The sequence below is a fragment of the Scyliorhinus canicula genome, chromosome 9 (assembly GCF_902713615.1).
Source record: "Scyliorhinus canicula chromosome 9, sScyCan1.1, whole genome shotgun sequence".
Classification (NCBI taxonomy): Eukaryota; Metazoa; Chordata; class Chondrichthyes; order Carcharhiniformes; family Scyliorhinidae; genus Scyliorhinus; species Scyliorhinus canicula.
Window position 1 is genome coordinate 130005984 of NC_052154.1, and position 20852 is coordinate 130026835.

Here is a 20852-nt window from a genome sequence, read left to right on the forward strand (position 1 = left end):
AACGAAGGGCAGGCCTTCAGAAGGCCAGCAATGCAATTAGCTGGTAGTTGGTGGTTTGCACAAAATAGGTGGGTTGCATGAGCAACAGACAGCATAGCATGGCTGCCAATGAGTTCTGAAATGTACAGCTTTAGCAAGCTGGGATGGCACCATCGAAATGTGTTCAGCTTTCGTCCTAATAAATGTGTTGAAATGAGTGATTGAAAGGTGTACAGCACTTTGGCTTAAAAGGAGAGATTACAGGGGGTTTTCCACGAGCCAAAGATCTATTAATTGTCTGGACAATGTGTTCAGAAACGACAGGGAACTGAGGAAGGCAAGAGTCAGAATGCAGAGTTAATAGGTAGAGATTTGGTCATTCTTTTCCCTCACTGTGTCTCCTAATATATCAATTCTGACTAAATAGAGACAGTTTACTCTTGAAGAAATGTGGTTTTTGGTAATAAACTGGAACACACTGTTAGAAACAGAACACATCAGTTAACAGATTGTCACCACCCTCAAGAGTGTAAACAGCAGGCTTGCTTTGTGAAATGGTTGGATTGCAAAACCCTTTTGATGCTGGCTCTGGCAATGAGTGAATCTGTATCGATTGCTGACGGCTTAAAACAGGAGACCTATATCAAAAGGTTATGCATTATTTTTACCAATAATGCATATATTTTGTATCATGAGGTGAATATGGGAACCGGATCACCACAAACATGGCAAGCACTGAAAACCTTATTGGACAACACTCACCTAGGTAATGTATGTTAGTCGGCTGCTTAAACCCCATGTGCACACTGTCAAGCTGAAATTCACAACCACTTTACATTTACCCAGTAAATCAGTTCTGGAAACAACAGATATGTTTCAAGAGCTAAAGTTGACCAACTACAGGGCATTTTCAAGGTATACTACACATTAATCCGCACCAACTATCCAACACCACGATACGCTCACCCAAAGTTGAAAGCCAGTAATCTCAACAGATATCTTGTACTCGAATACTGCATTAGGCTATTTGACCTAGGTTGAAAGGTCATCACAAACCACATACATGAGAGGAAAAGCTGCTCCTGCGACTGCTGCAGGCTGAGTCAAAGGGCTCCAGCTTCAGCAACACTTCTTCCAATCGGGCAACAAGATGGCTCTGTGTGGTAGCATCTAGCTGTGACTTCAGGTGATCCAGTCTGTCCACAGGCAACAGCTTACGAGTCTGTGAAGGCGAGCATCAACAATAAGACCACTGTCACAAGACAATGTGGATCAACCAAAATTGCATTTTGAAGGCTATTTGTACACACGACCCTAATTTCTCAACTCCTCACATACCGTCATCCCCCAAACACGGTCATCCCCGGACCTTTTTTTAAAAACAAAAACTGTCAAAGCAATCCCACCTATGAAATAGTGACTATATTACACCATATCCCTCACTTCCCAGAATAGTGACTATATTATATCAAGCAGTCCTTCCCACAAGAGGGAATTCATTACACTCTGCCCACTTCCGCCATGCAAGGGCTACTACATCATACTTGGGCCCCTTTGTAACAGTGGCCAATATAATGATATCCTTCTTCAAGCTACATCTAATTGGGAGGACATGACCCTGTAATTCTCACATTACAACTGCAAACAGAAAAAAAAGTATCAAGATAAGTTCTACAGTGATCATTAAGACTCTAACTGAGGCTGGTGGAGCAAATGGAGGAAGAGTTTAAAAGATGAGACATGTTGCCGCTGTCGCTGGCAGGCAGTTTGCAGTCAGTCAAGATGACGGTGCTCCCGAGGTTTTTGTTCTTGTTCCAGTGCCTCCCCATCCTTATCCCAAAGGCCTTTTTTAGGAGGGTCAACAGGAGTATTACGGGATTTGTATGGGTGCATGGGACTCCGAGGGTGAGAAGGGTGTTTTTGGAGCGGGGCAGGGATAGGGAGGGTCTGGCACTGCCCAACCTCTGTGGGTACTATTGGGCTGCCAACGCAGCGATGATGCGTAAGTGGGTAATGGACGGGGAAGGGGCAGCATGGAAGATGATGGAGATGGCGTCCTGTGTGGGCATGAGCCTGGAGGTGCTGGTAACGGCGCCGTTGCCGCTCCCTCCAACGAGGTATACCACGAGCCCGGTGGTGGTGGCTACCCTCAAAATTTGGGGGCAATGGAGACGGCACGGGGGGAGGTGGGGGGCTCGACGGAGACCCCGATACGGGGGAACCACCGGTTTGTTCCAGGGAGCATTGATGGCGGGTTTCTTAGCTGGCACAGGGTAGGTATTAGGAGGTTGGGGGACCTGTTTGTAGATGGGAGGTCTGCGAGCTTGGGTGAGTTAGAAGGGAAGGTTGGGCTCCCCCCAGGGAACATGTTTAGGTACATGCAGGTTAGGGCGTTTGCCAGGTGGCAAGTGGAGGGGTTTCCTCTGTTGCCCCCACTTGGGGTACGAGACAGGGTGCTCTCGGGGGGGTGGGTTGGAGGAGGGAGGATTTTGGACGTGTACCACGTAATGCAGGAGGTAGGTGAGGCCTCGGTGGAGGAGTTGAAGGGTAAATGGGAAGAGGAGCTGGGTGAGGAGATCGAGATGGGAACGTGGGTGGATGCCCTGGAAAGAGTGAATTCCTCCTCTTCTTGTGCGAGGCTTAGCCTCATTCAGTTCATGGTGCTGCATAGGGCTCATATGACCGGGACAAGGATGAGCAGGTTCTTCGGGGGCGAGGACAGGTGTGCTAGGTGCTCGGGGAGCCCAGCGAACCATGCCCATTATGTTCTGGGCATGCCCAGCGCTGGGGGAATTTTGGAAGGGCATAGCAAGGAAGGTGTCAAGGGTGGTAGGATCCAGGGTCAATCCAGGCTGGGGACTCGCAAATTTTGGGGTTGTGGTGGAGCCGGGAGTGCAGGAGGTGAAAGAGGCCGGTGTTCTGGCCTTTGCGTCCCTAGTAGCCCGGCAGAGGATTTTGCTTCAGTGGAAGGATGCGAGGCCCCCAAGCGTGGAGGCCTGGATCAATGATATGGCGGGGTTCATCAAATTGGAGAGGGTGAAATTTGCCCGGAGGGGATCAGTACGGGGGATTTTTAGGCGGTGGCAGCCTTTCCTGGCAGAACAGTAGGAAAATAGGCCGGCAGCAGCAGCAACCTGGTTTGGGGGGGGGGGGGGGGGGGGGGGGGGTTGTTTCAGTGGAGGGGAGAAATATGTACATGTGTTTGTCGAATATGCCGGGTGCTAATCTATTTCTTCTTTTTGTAGTTACTTGGGGGGGGGGGGGGGGGGGGGGGGGAAGAGGTGTTCTGGTTTTGGGGGTTTTTGTGTTTTTTTTTCTTTTTTGTTGTTAATATTGTTTTCTGGTTTATATTTTCTGTTTTTGATATTTTGTGAAAATCTTAATAAAAATTATGTTCAAAAAAAGACTAACTGAGCAGAAGAATGCTTGCCTTTGCACAGTAAAAAATAATCCTCCCATTTGTCAACAACCCTCAAACTGCAGACTCGGAATATTTCGTATAAATCCTGTCTCCGTTTCAAGGATTTTGGTATCTGTCCGTTATTAAAATGGTTCTTTGAAATTGCTTCAATAACTCAAATATCATGGATTATGGGCATCTTGCAAGTCCAAGGTATCAACAAGCATCCGACTGTAACACTGGCAGCAGGTACTCACCCTGCTTGCAGTAATGCAGTGCTGGAAGAGGCAGCAGACTTGAGCAGCCAGGGTCCACATGTCTCGCCGCAGCAGACGCTCTATGCACCGCTCTCCTGACAAGAGGCATAGGTGAGTTACCCGCCCATCAGCGTGGAGACAGAACAGTTCATTCTTATAAACAGCTATATTCTGCACGTCTGAAAAGAAGAGAGAAGCAGGGACAAATCAGAGACCGAACAGCCTGGTGCTACAAGAAACCTTGCACAACACAACAGCTTCAGGTGTATTACATTCATGGAGAGAAACCAACTGGAATATTTGTGTTCATCCTATCCGGTGCAATAAAAATATCCACACTCCATAGGCGAACCACACCGAGCTGGTGAGGGGGCCTCTCAAAAAGTTCTGCTCATAGTGATTTTGTTGAAAGTCTCTTAAATTGGAGTAGTCGGCTTCAAAGGGCAGCCCATTAATAGACTTCAGGGTAACTAAGCTAAGTAGATACCAACCCCATTGGTAAATCAACTGAACTGCACATTGCTGGCCCTATGAAGAGACAGCCACTCTCCCATTAATGCAGCTATCAGAAATTTTTACTTTACCATAACCAACAGGAACTGCTTTGTTCTGTAATTATGACTAAGCAAGAGCAACACAGGATATTTACCCCAGTCATGCTCCATGTTGTATCCAGCCTTTTGATTGGAGTTATCCAGTCAACAAGCTCTCCGCCAACGATGGGAGTTAGAATCTCCCGGGCTATTGTACCAGGAGAGATGGGGGCAGGCAAAATATAGGTGCGTATACAGGATTTAGCTGGTTGACTCAGAATTTAGAGTACCAGATTTTTTTTGTCCCAATTAAGAGGTAATTTAGCATGACCAATTCACCTAACCTACACATCTTTTTGGGTTGTGGGGGTGAGACCCACGCAGACATGGGGAAAATGTGCAAACTCCACATGGACAGTGACCTGGAACCGGGATTGAACCCAGATCTCCCTGTTTGAGGCAACAGTGCTAACCACTGTGCTGCCCCTACTGCAGTCGATCATGGAGAATAAGGGAAGCTTATTTTCTTTGGCGCCAAAAATCCTGTGTAGGCCTATATTTGCTGTATAAGGCTACTCGCCTTTACTAAGAAATGCTATTCACATATTAGGGGTTGGCCTCAGTTTTTCACCTCAGACATACTAATTTTTAAGTCAAATTTGGGGAGGTGGTGGCAGAGTGGTATTGTCGCATGACTAATAATCCAGAGACCCAGGATAATGACCTGGGGATCCAGGTTCGAATCCCACCACAGCAGGTAATGGAATTTAAACTCAATAAAATATCTGGAATTAAAAGTCTAATGATGACCATGAAACCATTGTCTATTGTCGGACAAACCCATCTAGATCACTAATGTCCTTTAGAGAAGGAAATCTGCCATCCTTATCTGGTCTGGTCATGTGACTCCAAACCCACAACAATGTGGTTGACTCTTAACTGCCCCCTCAAGGGATTAGGGATGGACAATAAATGCTGGCACAGCCTGCAGCGCCTATATCCCATCAATGATTTATAAAAAACATTGAATCAAGCCGGCGATACAGACCTTGTTGCCAAGATAATGTACAAGAGCTTCAGACATGCCCAGAACAGACCACACGCGACAAAAAGCAAACAGAAATGACTCCTCCGGCAAACTGTACAAAGCTTGTTTCAAGCTAAAAAATCATAACATTTTCTATCTCATAACAACTGTGCTGCAGTGAGGGAATTCAATGTTAGTGAAAAACTGGTGCAAGAATTCAAGGAGGAGGAATCCACCCTGAAGAAGATGCCTAATACCAAATACGTCATCACAATAGAGACAAGCCACTACCCCTGAGAAGCATTTAGGAATAATAATAATAATCGCTTATTGTCACAAGTAGGCTTCAATGAAGTTACTGTGAAAAGCCCCTAGTCGCCACATTCCGCCGCCAGTTTGGGGAGGCCAGCATGGGAACTGAACCCACGCTGCTGGCATTGTTCTGCATTAAGCCAGCTATTTAGCCCACTGTGCTAAACCAGCCCCTATGCCAGCTCCTACGATGGGTCCTTGGAAATAGTCAGAATGAATACATCGTCACCTGAACTGCAATATTTATACATGCACTCAAGCAGACCAAATAAAACCCAAAGATTTCACAGCAACAGCTTTCAGAATCATCCAGCAACAGCTAGTTGGTGCAGCCATTTTGAGGAGCAGAAAGGTTCAGTGTTGCAGCTGAAGACCCAAATCGCTCAGAGACTACCAATAGATCGTGATATTAAACTGGACCCGGGCCCTCGGGAGGCCATATTCGGGGTGTCGGACCAGCCGGGGTTGGAAACAGGTGGGGAGGCAGATGCTGTAGCCTTCATCTCGTTGATCGCCCAAAGGTAGATCCTGTTGGGATGGAGAGCAGCCTCTTCACCCTGTGCCCTGGTGTGGCGGGGGGGGACCTGTTGGAATTCTTGACTCTTGAGAAGGTTAAGTTTGAACTGAGGGGAAGGATGGAGGGGTTCTACAATTCATGGGCATTATTCATTATGCACTTTCAAGAACTGGATAACATCAAACATTAGTTTGGGGGGGGACTGTGTGTGTTAATGGTGACTATGGGTGATTCCTGATTCTTTTTTGTCATTTGTTTATGTGAATATGTGGGCTACTGTTTTGGGTTTGGTGGGAGGATGGGATCGTTGTTATTGATATGGGGATTGACATATTTGTTACTGATAATTGTTTATTGTTGGTAGGTGTAAATTTGGGAGAAAATGTGAAAAAAGAGAATAAAATTATATATTTTTAAAAATAGATCATGATATCAAAGTCACCAGCTTCCAGCGATTCTATAGACAGCAGAAAAAACACTAATACCCATTATGTCACATCTAGAACATGAATAAAACACCCAAGAATTTTGACATGCCCAGCAACTGCACCTTGGAGCAGATAATGTTCCAAAACAGTTCTTGTGAAATCCTGAAATATGAGAAATCATGAAAGACGAGATTCACAGTGGTACTGGCCTGCATGGCCAACAGAACAAACTTCAGGCCTGTTACAACACTCCAGGAGGGTGCGCAGTCAGTTCCAGCCCCACAGACCACGGAGTCCCAACAGAAGTGAATTAGCCAGGACGGCACGGTGACCCAGCAGTGGTTAGCACTGCTGCCTATGGTGCTGAGGACCCGGGTTCAATCCCGGCCCTGGGTCAGTGTATGGAGTTTGCACATCTCCCTATGTCTGCGTGGGTCCGACCCCCACAAACCCAAAGATATGCAGGTTAGGTGGATTGCCCATGCTAAATTCCCCCTTAATTGGAAAATAATAATTGGGTACTTTAAATTTATTTTTGTTAAAGTGAATTAACCAATAATTTATGTATTTTCCAAAGATCTTTAACCCTTGACTGCTCCAGTGAGTTATAGGCACCAGATTTATAAGTCAAACATTAAGAAATGCTTATTTATAACAAAGGTAAAAGATGTACATATAATGGAAATAATGGAACAATAGCCTACTAGCCTACTTATTCCCAAAATCCTGTCCCACCCTCTACCCAGACACAGAAAAGACAGACACATGGTGAAGAGGATAGGAAAGGCACAAAATAACAAGGATTAAGAGGTCTGAGAGATTTGAGGAACTTCGTTGCTGGGGTTCAGGTCTTTGGAGGCAGTGACTGCTTCAGCATGCAAGGTGTTTGATCTTTCAAGGACTACCATCCATTAGAGCTCTCAGACTGTAGGTCTTCCTCTGGGGAATCGCCTTCACACAGGAGATTCATATCTGTGCAATTCTATCATGCAACCACTAGATGGATTCTCAGTCTCCCTGAGATATTGCTGGAGTTTTCAACCTGAAAAGTTTACAACAGATTTTACGTCCACCCTGCCTTCCAACTGCTTTTCTGGTATCTGTGCAGAGATTCTGGCTGCATCATGAAGAAAGAGTTCTCAGGCTGGGCTTTTCCCAGCCATTCAGATAGAGGATTAAACTGTTACACACCTGGTGGGAGAACCTGCTTGCAGACTTTCAAACCAGAGGTATGGCTACTGCCTGCAGTCTTTTAAACAAGAGTGCCTTCCACAGGTCTGGCTGGGAGCCTATTAAATCACCTGGCAGCACCTTAAATCCCCTGGCAGGGAGAAAGCGGCGAGAGACTGCCTTAAAGCTGCCTCATGCTTGGATCTTTCACAAAACTGACAACATGGGGCTTGCTTCTCCTGTTCCACAGGTTTCTGAAAAGCTCCACCAATCCCAAATGATGTGGAGATGCCGGCGTTGGACTGGGGTGAGCACAGTAAGAAGTCTTACAACACCAGGTTAAAGTCCAACAGGTTTGTTTCAAACACGAGCTTTCGGAGCACTGCTCCTTCCTCAGGTTCACCAACTATCTATGCCACATCTCAAGAATTTCTATTTGGAAGAGGTAATGGATGGCTCCTAGTTTAAGCGAACAATGCCCCAACAACACACTGACTTGGGGAGAGCAAGAAGTGAACGGGAAGAATTTATACCGAAACATTTCTTTTTTAAAATTGCATCACAACTCGCAATAGAAGTGTAGATTCTTCAATCTCTCACCTTTCAGCTCACTCCACAACAACATCTGAACACTCTGGGGAATAAACACATAGATCCCTCGGTCTGTCCAGCTCAGAACATAATTCTCACTATGGAAGGAGAAAAAAATGAAATGTTAATGTTATTGTCTAATAACTATTCAGCATTGTGCTATATTCTTTTCTCTATTTCTCACCTTAAGCATAAGAGCCTGGGAAAAGAGATGGATTGTGGAGAGTAGGAAGTCATGTTGTAGTGCAGCTCAGACCTGGAAAGGAAATTAACATTTTGCTGAATAAAGTGTAAATGAAAATGAACAACAGCAGCAGAAGATGGAACAGTGCTTCCTGAACTTTTACAGAGTAAACATACCATTGGAGGCAAACAAATCGGACAACAAAGCTGCTCCTGGAAACGACCTTCCTGAAGCATCAACAAAACTTGGGTTCATCTTCCGGTAGCGTACGTGAGCGGAGCAGTTGCAGCAAAAAGGCTCCCGCAGGTCCACAAAGTCGGGGCTTTTTCAGGGGGTCTCCGTAAAAACAAAATTTAAAGTCCCGCGAAATTGGGAGCAGGAGAACTGGGCCCTCGGGAGCGGAGCAACCCAGCGGCAACCCCCCCCCCCCCATGCACGGCAGCGGAGCGTAGGGCAGGACAAGCGGCGGCCCGGACCGAAGGAGAGCGCAGGGTGCGACGAGCGGCGGCCCGGACCAAGCAGCAGGGACTGAAGCAGGGACCCAACCGACCGAACCCCCGCCCCCCCCTCCGGCGGCGACCACCACGAAGCTGGAACAAAGAGGGACTCCCGACCAGAAGCCTCTCTCTCGACCCTGGGTAAGTGAGGGAAAAGAAAGGAAAAAAGAACTTTGCAAAAACAAAACTTGTAAAGAGAGGCGGGGAAAAAAAATTATTTTTGCACTTTTTTTCTCACCCAAAACTAGTTCTCCAGAAAAAAGTTTCATAAAAGAGGAAAAACAAAGTGGTAAAGGAGAGAAGGGATGGGAAAAGAAAAAGGGAAGAAACAAACAAACAAAAAAAAGGAGGGGGGGGGGGAAAAGAAAGGGGTGGAAAAAGAAAAAAAAAGGGAAGGGGGGAAAAAAAATGCCAGAAGGGAGCCAAAGCAGAGGGAGAAGGTGCACCAAAAGCAGACGGGGCAATGGGCGAGCCAGTTCAGGTAAGCCAATCAGCGCACAAAGCGGCGGAACGGAAGTATCGCCGCATCAAAAAGAGCTGGGCAGACAGGTGCATTCTCCCCCGGGGCCAGGGGGGAACTGGAACTGGAAGGCAGCCTTTGCCGAGGCGCTGAGGGAACATCAGCAGGTAAACAAGGCAGAGGCTAGGGCAGACAGAGGCTGCAGTGCAGGCAACAATGGCCAAGGCCCTGACGGAGGTGTAGCTCGCCCTTGGCAGAGCAGAGAAGAAACTGGAAGCCCAAGAGGAGAAGCTGGAAGCCCAAGAGGCAACTATTAAGGAGCTGGAGAAAGCAGCGACTGACATGAGCGACCTGATCAGGGCCCTGGAGAAGGAGGTGGCAGACTGGACACAACACAGGGGAGCCTGAAGGGCAGAGTGGACGACCAGGAAAACCGCTCGAGAAGGTGAAATGTCAGGATAGTGGGCCTGCCAGAGGGGATCGAGGGTAGAAACCCCACAGCATACGTGGCCGAAATGCTGGGCAACTTAGTGGGGAGGAAACCTTTCTCAACCCACCAGAAATGGACAGAGCACACAGGTCGCTGCGCCCGAAGCCCAAGGCAGGGGCCCACCCGAGAGTAGTTATTGCTAAACTGCACCGGTACCAAATCAGGGAAACAATCCTGCGCTGGGCCAGGAGAAACAGAACCTGCAAATGGGAAGGACACCCCATTAGAATTTACGAGGACATTGGGGCAGACCTAGCCAGGAGACGGGCCGAGTTTAATAGAGCGAAAGCAGCTCTTCACAAGAGCGACGTGCGTGTTGGTATGCTGTACCCAGCAAAACTGGGTCATATACCGAGAAAGAGAAAACTTCTTCACAGCCCCCACCGAAGCAAACAGGTTTGTCGAGAAACACGGGCTGGAAAACCAGCAGCTAGGGTAGAAATAAGGGGCCCCTGGCAAGGGGCAACAACACGCCGACGGGGAGGAGGAGGAGTGAGGCAACGCCAAGCCCCCCCGCCCCCGCCATGGCGAGCGCACCCTGAACAAAGAGCAAACCACTGCCCAAGGGGCCGCTTCAGGTTGAAGACCAGGCCCCAGCACAAGGGAACGAGAGTAGCGGAGAAGGGACAGCAAGCAAGAGAGTGCAGGGTAGGATGGGGGAAGAGCGGGCAGAAAACCGCAGAGGCCGGGCAGGGGAGAAGTGAGACAGTAACTCCCGAGAGGTGGGTCACCGCATCGACAGGAAAGCTAGCGCCAGGGACATGCAACAATGCAGGGCTGCAGCGCGTCCCCAACAGGGGGGAAAGTGCCAGGCAGGGGGTGGGGGGGACCACTCAACAGAGGCAGGAGAGCAAACGGGAATAGGAACAGGGGAAAGAGGGACAAAGGAGGGGCATACGGGAGAGGGGGAAAAGGGGAGACCGGGGGGGGGGGTGGTGGACACACAGGGACGGAGAGACCGGGGAGGGGGGACACAGGGAAGGAGGGTCAAACAGAAAAGGAATAGGGCTGCAAAGTGCCACAACCAAGGGCCCGAAACAAGGAATCGCTACAAGCATCCACCCAGTACGGTCTCTGGGCTAAAAGAGACCCCAGAGTGCAGGGGACTACCCGCATGGCGGACGCACAGAGGGCGGCCATGGCGGGTGCCCCCGGGACAAAGGGAAACCCCGGAGCGCAGGGACCCGACTGCATGGAGAGAGCAATGACAGCGGCCATCCTGGACGGCCCCCGAATAAAGGGAAACCCTGGAGGGCAGGGGCGCGTCCACCAGGTAAGTATGGTTAATCCCACAAGAACAAGGGGGCAGAATCCCCCCACCAGGATAGTCACCTGGAACGTAAGGGAACTCAACGGCCCAGTGAAGAGATCCAGAGTCCTCACCCACCTAAAGAAACATGAGGGCCGACATAGTCTTCCTCCAAGAGACACACCTGAGAGAGCAGGACCGACTGCAGGTAAGGAAGGGCTGGGTGGGGCAAACCTACCATTCCTGCTATGGGACAAGGACAGGGGGGTGGCGATCCTGATCGGCAAGAGGACGATGTTTATGGCGACAAAGACGGTTATGGACCCAGGAGGACGGTACGTCATGGTCAGCGGGGTCCTGTATGGGGCACCGGTAGTACTAGTTAACGTGTACGCACCCAACTGGGACAACACGAGTTTCATCAAGAAGACCATGGCTGAAATCCCTGACATAGCGACGCATCGACTAATCAGGGTGGGGGGGGGCGACTTCAGCTGTGTACAGGATCCAAAGACAGACAGATCAAACCACAAAACGGGGAAAACCTCAAGCATGGCAAGGGAACTCAGTCACTTTATGGAGCAGGTGGGAGCGGTGGACCCCTGGAGGTTCGCCCACCCAGGGGAGAAGGAGTTCTCCTTCTTCTCCCCAGTACACAATGTATACACCAGAATTGACTTCTTTGTCGTGGGGAAGACAGTGCTTCCAGGGATAGACAAAGTGGAGTACTCCGCAATTGTGATATCAGACCGCGCTCCACACGACATTGACGTGAGGCTGGAGACGGGCAGGGCCCAATGCCCCACATGGAGGTTGGACGTTGCCCTACTAGCTGAACAGGCCTTCAACAAAAGGATATCGCGGGCAATAGCAGAGTACACAGAGAATAACCAGAACAGGGAGGTCTCACCCTCCACATTCTGGGAAGTGCTAAAGGCTGTACTAAGAGGGGAAATCATCGCTTTCAAAGCGCAAAGAGATAGGGAGGAAAGGGTGGCTAGGCAGCAGCTAGTCGACTCCATACTGGAGGTAGACTGTAAATACTCCGAGGCCCCGACCACAGAGCTCCTGATGGAGAGGAAAGAGCTACAAAGGAACTTTGACCTGCTCTCCACCGGGAAAGCAGTACACCAACTCCGCCAGGCACATGGGACCCTAGACGAACACGGAGACAAAGCCGGCCGCCTGTTGGCACACCAGCTGAGAAAGCAGGCAGCCACCAGAGAAATTGCACAAATCAGGCATACCAGAGGCACATTAGAAACAGAACCAGAAACGATCAACAAAACCTTCAAGGCCTTCTACCAAGGGCTGTACACCTCAGAGCCCCCAATGGGGGAGTCCGGGATGAAACGGTTCCTTGATGGACTGGACATTCCAGTTGTTGGGGATGGCAGAAAATGGGGCCTGGAAGCACCACTAGCAATGGGAGAGATCATGGACAGCATTAGCTCCATGCAGGCGGGGAAGGCGCCGGGACCAGACGGGTTCCCGGCGGACCTATACATAAAATTTGCGACAGCGCTGGCCCCGTACCTAGAACATAGAACAGTACAGCACAGAACAGGCCCTTCGGCCCTCGATGTTGTGCCGAGCAATGATCACCCTACTCAAGCCTAACGTATCCATCCTATACAATGGTCCCATGGCGAGCGTTCGGACCAACAATACCAACTTCCGATACGTCCAGCTGCACAGGGGCACCTATCAAGGATGCCCACTGTCCCCGCTGCTGTTCGAGCGATTGAACCACTAGCAATCGTGCTCAGAACAGCAAAAAGCTGGAGGGGGATCCGAAGGGGAGGCAGAGAGTACAGAGTCTCACTCTGTGCAGATGACCTGCTCCTCTACATTTCGGACCCACAAAGCAGCATGGACGGAATCATCGCACTCCTAAAAGAGTTTGGCGCCTTCTCGGGCTACAAACTCAACATGAGCAAAAGCGAAATCTTCCCGGTACACCCACAAGTAGGGGGGGGGCAGCACTAACGGGACTGCCGTTTAAACAGGCCCAACACAAATTCCGCTACCTGGGGATCCAAATAGCCCACACCTGGAGTGGGATCCACAAATGGAACCTCACCAGTCTGACGGAGGAAGTAAAAAAGGACATGCAAAGATGGAACACACTCCCACTCTCCCTCGCGGGGAGAGTCCAGACGATCAAAATGAACGCACTGCCCAGGTACCTCTTCCTAATTAGATCCATTCCGATCGACATCCCCAAGGCCTTTTTCAAAGCGCTGGACAAACTAACCATGGCGTTCGTATGTGGGGAGGGGCTAGCCCTCCCAAACCTACAATTCTACCACTTGGCGGCAACGGCCAAGCGAATAAGGGGATGGATCAAGGAGACAGAAGCCGAGTGGGAACCTCCCTCCAGGCCCTCGCCATGGCAGCACTCCCATCCCCACCCAAAAAACACTCCAGCAGCCCTGTGGTGATAGCCACCCTCCAATCCTGGAAACAATTACGGCTGCAATTTGGCCTGACCAAAATGTCGGACAAAGCTCTCATCTGCAACACCCATAGGTTCACACCAGCACTGACTGACGCCACCTTCAAAAGGTGGGAGCAGGGCGGAGGGACACTGACAGTCAGGGACCTACACACGGACAGCAGGACTTCCCACGAAAGGAGACAACGACGTACCCATAACCGCCACGACAGACACTACTGGAAGAACTACTGGACGCAAGCATACTAGATAAAGGAAACTGTAGTGTCATGTATGACCGACTGATAGAAAAGGGCCGACACCGTACTGGGCTGTTATTGTAAGCCCTAAATGGGAGGAGGACCTGGGGATTGAGTTAGGGTGGGGACTCTGGAGCGAAGCACTGCACTTCCACGTGCGCAAGGCTCAGCCTGACGCAGCTAAAAGTGGTACATAGAGCCCACTTAACAAGAACCCGTATGAATAGGTTCTTCCCGGAGGTGGAGGATAGATGTGAACGGTGCCAAGGAGGCCCGGCCAACCACGCCCACATGTTTGGTCTTGCCCCAGGCTTGCAGGGTACTGGACAGCCTTCTTCGAGGAAATGTCCAAAGTGGTGGGATGAGGGTGGAGCCATGGGGGGGTGGGGGGGGGGAAGATGTCCAAAGTGGTGGGATGAGGGTGGAGCCATGGGGGGGGAGGGGGGGAGAACGACACGACATAAACCTAAGAGGAAAGAAAGGCGAATCAGAGATGGGCGGGGGCGCAGGGAAATGAGAGCCGGAAGGAGGGTATGGGATACAGTCACGAACATGGCGTCTCCAGGAGCAGGGAACGAGGAGAATAAAGATGAAAGACGGGAGGAACGGCAGAAGCGGAGATGAGCGCGAGACGGCAGTGAAATCCGTCCAGGAGACTCAAGCGACAACACCAACACCAAACCCATTCGAGTATTGCCCACTGTAATTGTTTCTCCGGCACCCAAATGTATATTTACCTCCCCAGTCTCCACCCTCCATCCCCCCCCCCCCCCCCCCCCACCCCCCCCCCCCCCCCCCCCCCCCCCCCCCCACCCCCCACGTCGCCCACTTGTGTGTTGTAAACAATTTTGCCAGGTGCACAGAGTTGCTGCTGTTGAGCTGGTGCACAATACCCTACCAGTTATTCTATTTTCTTTTTTATTGTATTTTTTTAAAAATTATTTACTATTTTCTTTACTTTGGTATGTTTGGATCTGTCGCCAATAACACACATTTTTGTCCCTTTCTGTTGAATCAATTCCACAGTATAAATGGGACAGATCGAGTACCAAGAGAATTGGATGTTATGAATTGCTTTCAATTGAAATATCTCGATGATATAAATGGAATGATACCAGTCAAAGGGAACTCAATGCATGTTATATATTTAGATTTGACCATGGCGCACGGGAGAATGAGTTCACAAAGTCAGAGGCACAGCTTCTGGAGTGGATCAGAAATTGGACCAAAGTACATCAAGCTGCAGCAGACTGATCAAGGTGCCTTTGGGTTATTGTTAAAATTACAGATGCGTGATTAGAAACAGAACAAAAGGCGAGGGTAATTGTACATTCCAATACCCGCGCTGGCCCGGATATCCACCTCTTGCACAGCCGGCTGCCGTCTAAAAATAACGTTGCTGGAATTCACCAAGACATTTAGTTTCATTTCAGGTTGTGGCTTTTGCATTGTACAAGACCAAGACATCAGGGTTGGGGGCCTACCAGCCAGCAGCTTGTGGTTCTATAAAAACAGCTCAAATTTTACAATATATAATCGAGTGGAGGGGATGGTCTGCAAATTGCAGCAATCAATAAAATCAGATAGATGAAGTCATCTAGATTAGGGCTTACAATAACAGAGCAGATAACCAAGGACTCTGGCAGGTGGCTCTGAAGACCCTTGCAGCACATGGCCAGAGGCAGCACGGTAGCATGGTGGTTAGCATAAATGCTTCACAGCTCCAGAGTCCCAGGTTCGATTCCCGGCTGGGTCACTGTCTGTGCGGAGTCTGCACGTCCTCCCCGTGTGTGCGTGGGTTTCCTCCGGGTGCTCCGGTTTCCTCCAACAGTCCAAAGATGTGCGGGTTAGATGGATTGGCCATGCTAAATTGCCCGTAGTGTCCTAAAAAGTAAGGTTAAGGGGGGGGTTGTTGGGTTGCGGGTATAGGGTGGATACGTGGGTTTGAGTAGGGTGATCATTGCTCGGCACAACATCGAGGGCTGAAGGGCCTGTTCTGTGCTGTTCTATGTTCTAGGTATAAAACATGAATCACTAGGCGGAATAAATTGTAAAGAGCACTTTTTTGACCCCACCAGCAATTCTGTGTGTATCATACTGTAGTATTAGAGGGCAAATAGGGTCTTCAATCGAATTTATGCAAACGATTGGGGACCTAACCTATGAGAAAAGATGGAAATGTTGACATAGAGAATAAACAAACTTGGAACTGCCTTTGCAAAGTTTTCAAAATTCAATTTTCATTATTCTAAGGGGTGCAGATCAACTGAACCCTAATAATTCTTTGACATAACAACAAACTCTATATATTGGAAACTGTACAGACTTACCCTGAGAAGAGGAAAAGTGAACAGGCATAATGATTTAAATACTTTATCAAGGGTGAAACATGCATGTAACAGGGATGAAATGGAGCCAGTTAGCTTTGTGGAATTGTAAAAGATGCGAGATAGTTCATCTGAATGTGAGGTTTAAAAGACAGGTTATAAGGTGATATTTTTTGAACGTTGCAGTGGTCATTACAGAGCTGTACATTTCTCTATAGCCAAATGCCACAAATAACATGCAGAGCAACAAAAACATGAAGAGGACCAGTGAATAAGGAAGTGCAGTAATAAGTGTCCAAGAATGGGCAATCAGGAAATGAACAGCAATAAAACATTGCACTTCAATGACAAATACAGTGAACACACATTAAACAAAATAAATGAGGAAATTGCAATTATACTAGTCATAATTGTACATTACCCCCACGATTGAGGAACTATGCCTTTACATTGAAACTATCAAATGGCACTTTTTTTTTTAAAAGAAGTGAAAGACAGAAGCCCATTAAGAATTGTGGGTAAGTTAAATTGATTTAATCAAAGGCAGAGACTCTGTCAAAGGCAGAGAAACAGTGATTGAGCACTTGGGTAGATATCACAAGACCATAAGGCGTAGAAGTGGACCATTCGGCCTGCTCTGCCATTCAATGAGATCATGATCGTGACTGATCTGATCTAATAATCCTCAACCCCACTTTCTCGCCTTATCCCCATAAACCTGAATTTCTTTACACATAGAAAATTTGTCCATCTCAGCCTTGGATATATTTAACGACCCAGCCTCTACATTCCACAGATTCCTCCGAGAGAAGAAATTCTTCCTCATCTCTGTCTTAAATGGACGACCCCTTACTCTGATCCTCGACTCTCCCGCAAGGGGAAACAACCTATCAGCATCTACCCTGCCGAGCCCCCTGAGAATCCTATATGTTGCAATAAGGTCACATCTCAATCTTCTAAACTCCAGTCCCAGCCTACTCAACCTCTCCTCAAGAAAATCCCTCCATACCCGGGATCAACCTAGTAAACCTTCTATGGATTGTGTCCAATGCCAGTTTATCTTTCCTTAGATAGGGGGATGAAAACTGTTCATAGTCTTCCAGGTGTGGTCTAACTACTGCCTTGTATCATTTTAGCAAGACCCCCCTATTTTTCTACTCCATTTCCTTTGAAATAAAAGCCAACATTACATTTGCCATCTTGATAATCTGCTGAACTTGCATGCTAGCTTGTGATTTATGCACGAGGAACCCCAAATCCCTCTGTGCTGCAGCTTTCTGCAGTCTTTCTCCATTTAAATAATATTCTTCCTCCTAAAGTGCATAACTTCACATTTTCCTACAGTATATTCCATCTGTCAAGTTTTTGCCCAGTTACATAACCATTCTACATCCTTCTGTAGACTCTTTGTATCATCCTGACTACTTGCCTTCCCATCTATTTTTGCGCCATCGCAAATTAGGCAGTTCATCAAAGAAAGGCAACCTGAATTTGTGATGGTTGGGTCATTTGTGATTAATAATAATTTTTTAGTGTCACACGTAGGCTTACAGTAACACTATAATGACGTTACTGTGAAAATCCCTGAGTCGCCACACTACGGCGCATGTTCGGGTACACAGAGGGAGAATTCAGAGTGTGTAATTCACCTAACAAGCTCATTTTTCGAGACTTGTGGAAGGAAACCAGAGCACCTGGAGGAAACCCACACAGACATGGGGAGAATGTGCAGACTCCACTCAGACAATGACGCAAGCTGGGAATTGAACACTGGTCCCTGGCGCCGTAAAGCCACCGTGCTACCATGCCGCCCTAAAAAAAAAAGGACTAACCTCTATTGATCTGTGATTTGAAGGGGGTCACCAACATGAGGGATAGTGGAGTGTCAAAGGACACAATGGCCTTCCAGAAAAGGGTCCTGCATACAGGATTGTTAGCAAAATTGAAAATTACAGGTATCCTTTGACAATTATTGATCATTAATGGGGAGGTAGGGGACAGATAGTAGGGGTAAAGGTGTAGTTCTCTGGAGAGATGTGACAAGTTCCATTCCCCATGGATCTGTACTGAGGCCTCAACTTTTCACCATTTTGCACTAATGATTCAGATGAAGGACAAGAGAGTTGTATCGAAATTCACCAATGGCAAAAGTTGGAAAGTGCAGGTAATTGAAGAAACAGACAAATTAAATGGGCAAAACTCTGGCAGATATTGAAATAGTATTTTCTCCAATAAGAAACTAAGAGCTGTGGAGGAGTAATGGTGTCCCATGTACATAAGTTACTATAAGCTAGTGCATCAGACATTAAAAATAATTGAAATGACCAATGGAATGTTTGCTTGCCTTTTTATAAAGGGGATTGGAATTCAGAAATGAGTAAGTAATGCTTCTGTTGTACAGAGCCACGTCAGACCCCATCTGGAGTACAGTTTTCAATGTTAGATACCAAACCAGAAATAAGTTATATTGTATTTGGAAGGAATACTGTGCGGATTCATCATAATTTCTACCACAAATGAAATTGCATAAACTTGGCTTATATTCCCTTGAGTTTTGTTCTGAGATTTGAGTCGTGATTAAGGGTTTCGGTACAGGAAAAAGAAATAACCTATTTCTTCTGGAGGGGAAATTTGAAAATTAGGTCATGGTTTTCAGGAAGCCCTTTTTCTACCCACACAAAACAGGACTGGAAATCTGAAATGATCACCCCCCAAAAAGATGAATCACATCAATTGAAATCCTCAAAACTGAGATCACCAGATTTTTTAAATTGCACAATCGCATCAAGCGATGAGGAGGAAAAGTAGATAAATGGAGTTAAAGTACTGATCAGCCATGATCTAAATGGCCTACATCTGTCCCTGTTAGGAATAACAGAACAGAATCACAGACAACTAAGGAGACAAAAGAAATTGTGTCAGTGAGAACTTCAGAAATTTCAGTAGTGGCAGTGAATAAATAAGACAAATGCTATTCGATGATCAATGACAAGGAGCATAAAACACGATACAGGAGCCAGTAGAAATGTGTAAAATAATCAAGTAGTAGAGTCAGAGGCAGAGACATTCAAAAAACAGCTGGAAGCCTGGCTAGGGTGGTTAGAATACTAGAGGGTTGGGTCTGGTGGCCTTTTCTCACTCTGAACATTTATTATTTTCTTATGTGCAATGATAGCAAATGAAGGAGACACTTAAAATATATGCAGCTGGATACCTGTGAGTGATGATGGGAAGTGGAGGTGATCCCAATAACTGTTTGAATTGGTGTGTGCTCAGTACCTCCCCTTCAAAGTTCACCTCCCACATACGTGAACCAGGCCGTGCACAGAATATCAGAGGCTGTGGGAATCCGACATTCTTTGATCCTGGTAAGAAACAGGCTCCAAATTCTCCATCCCGCTCCTTGTTCCCGATTTTCCAGAACTTCTCTCTGCCATCCAAGAAGAATTTGAAAAAGTTGATCTGATTATGCTAAATTCCTCGCGGTTTTATTGACTGTGTAATGATTGTAAACCTCATCCATCCAATAAAGTTACAAGCCCTAAATTGGCATGTAACCATGTCTAATCAGTTTATAGCAGCACCACGCAGTCAAATTTATATCTCATTTGTCTGACATCAAAAAATTATTTTGTGCTTTCTTTTTTCTTCAACTTGGAGCGTACAATAAAATACTTTGTGGAGGCAGAGCTAATGCAGTAACCAACGACAGTCCTGCTTCAAAAATCAGCCTTCTCCAGCAAAGGAAAACTGGAACCAGATCATGACCCTCAATATGACAAATGATGAGAATTTGTAATGCAAGAGAGATCAGTCCAGCATCCACCTGGCAGTGTAAAAGTCAACATTGTCAGAACATGAGGTAATAACCACATTTATTCAGCTTTTTTTAGTCTTATTGTTTATGAAAAACATCTTTAGAATTTTTATAAACTAAAAATCTCTAACCTCTTAAGTATAAGGTGCAGTTTCAGTTGATCTTCCAATGAACCACCTTAAGCAATTGGCAACGTAGAGCGACTATCCACTCAAACATTGGTTACAGATAAAGATTGCTATAGCACTGAAGCCTTGCAGACAAGAAAGATTCCTGGTTCAATTTCTGATGTGTTCAGAATGAGTTAATAATGCTTCACAATTAGCCTGTGTTCTTAGATTAGGGGTGAGGATTAGAAAATTGGTAAGCCTTTTGAGCACTAATCTATTAACTTTGCTAAAAAGTGTAGTTATCTGTTATGTTTCAGAGAATACATTCCTGCTGGTTAGGTGTGTAGTCACATCAGCAGTGTCTGCGCACACTTTAACATATCACCATCTTTGATTGTATGAGTAACATCTCTGAATAAACCTCTCTTTGTGTTTTACAAGAACACACACCTTCATACCTTTTCTCTTTGCGGCAACAAAGAAATATAACAGAAGAGAAAACTGGCAACGAGGATTGAGGCAGGAGAATCACATACATGATCACACACTGTGGACTCCGCAGTGAAGCTATTCATAAGAAGCTGCTCTGTACGTGATTTAACTCTAAAAGCTGCTGTAGAAGCTGCCATTTCTATGGAGCTAGCAACAAGAGAAGCTTCACAGGTGGGGCTGGAGCGAAGATCACCAAACTTGATACCACAAGAAACAAAGCTGCAACGGTGCAACCATGTCACCACAGAGGGATACTGGACTAAAACAAGGTGTGTTGGGCTCAGGTATACTTGCACATCCTTTTTGGGTGCAAAC

The 20852-nt window shown here is 47.3% G+C and overlaps 1 protein-coding gene across 5 annotated transcripts in view; it reads right to left on the reverse strand.

The window, feature by feature from the left end:
- The window catches only part of hps5 (HPS5 biogenesis of lysosomal organelles complex 2 subunit 2), an 84553-nt gene that overhangs the window by 42944 nt on the left and 20757 nt on the right, over positions 1–20852 (reverse strand). For 4 of the 5 annotated variants that reach the window (XM_038807584.1, XM_038807585.1, XM_038807583.1 and 1 more), the window contains exons 7-11: positions 19333–19548; positions 8399–8470; positions 8224–8312; positions 3637–3815; positions 1043–1201 (exon numbers count right to left, since the gene is read on the reverse strand). In XM_038807584.1, coding sequence (XP_038663512.1) covers positions 1043–1201; positions 3637–3815; positions 8224–8312; positions 8399–8470; positions 19333–19548 — 715 coding nt within the window. The remainder of the gene's footprint in view (positions 1–1042; positions 1202–3636; positions 3816–8223; positions 8313–8398; positions 8471–19332; positions 19549–20852) is intronic. The other variant, XM_038807586.1, reaches the window with a different exon arrangement.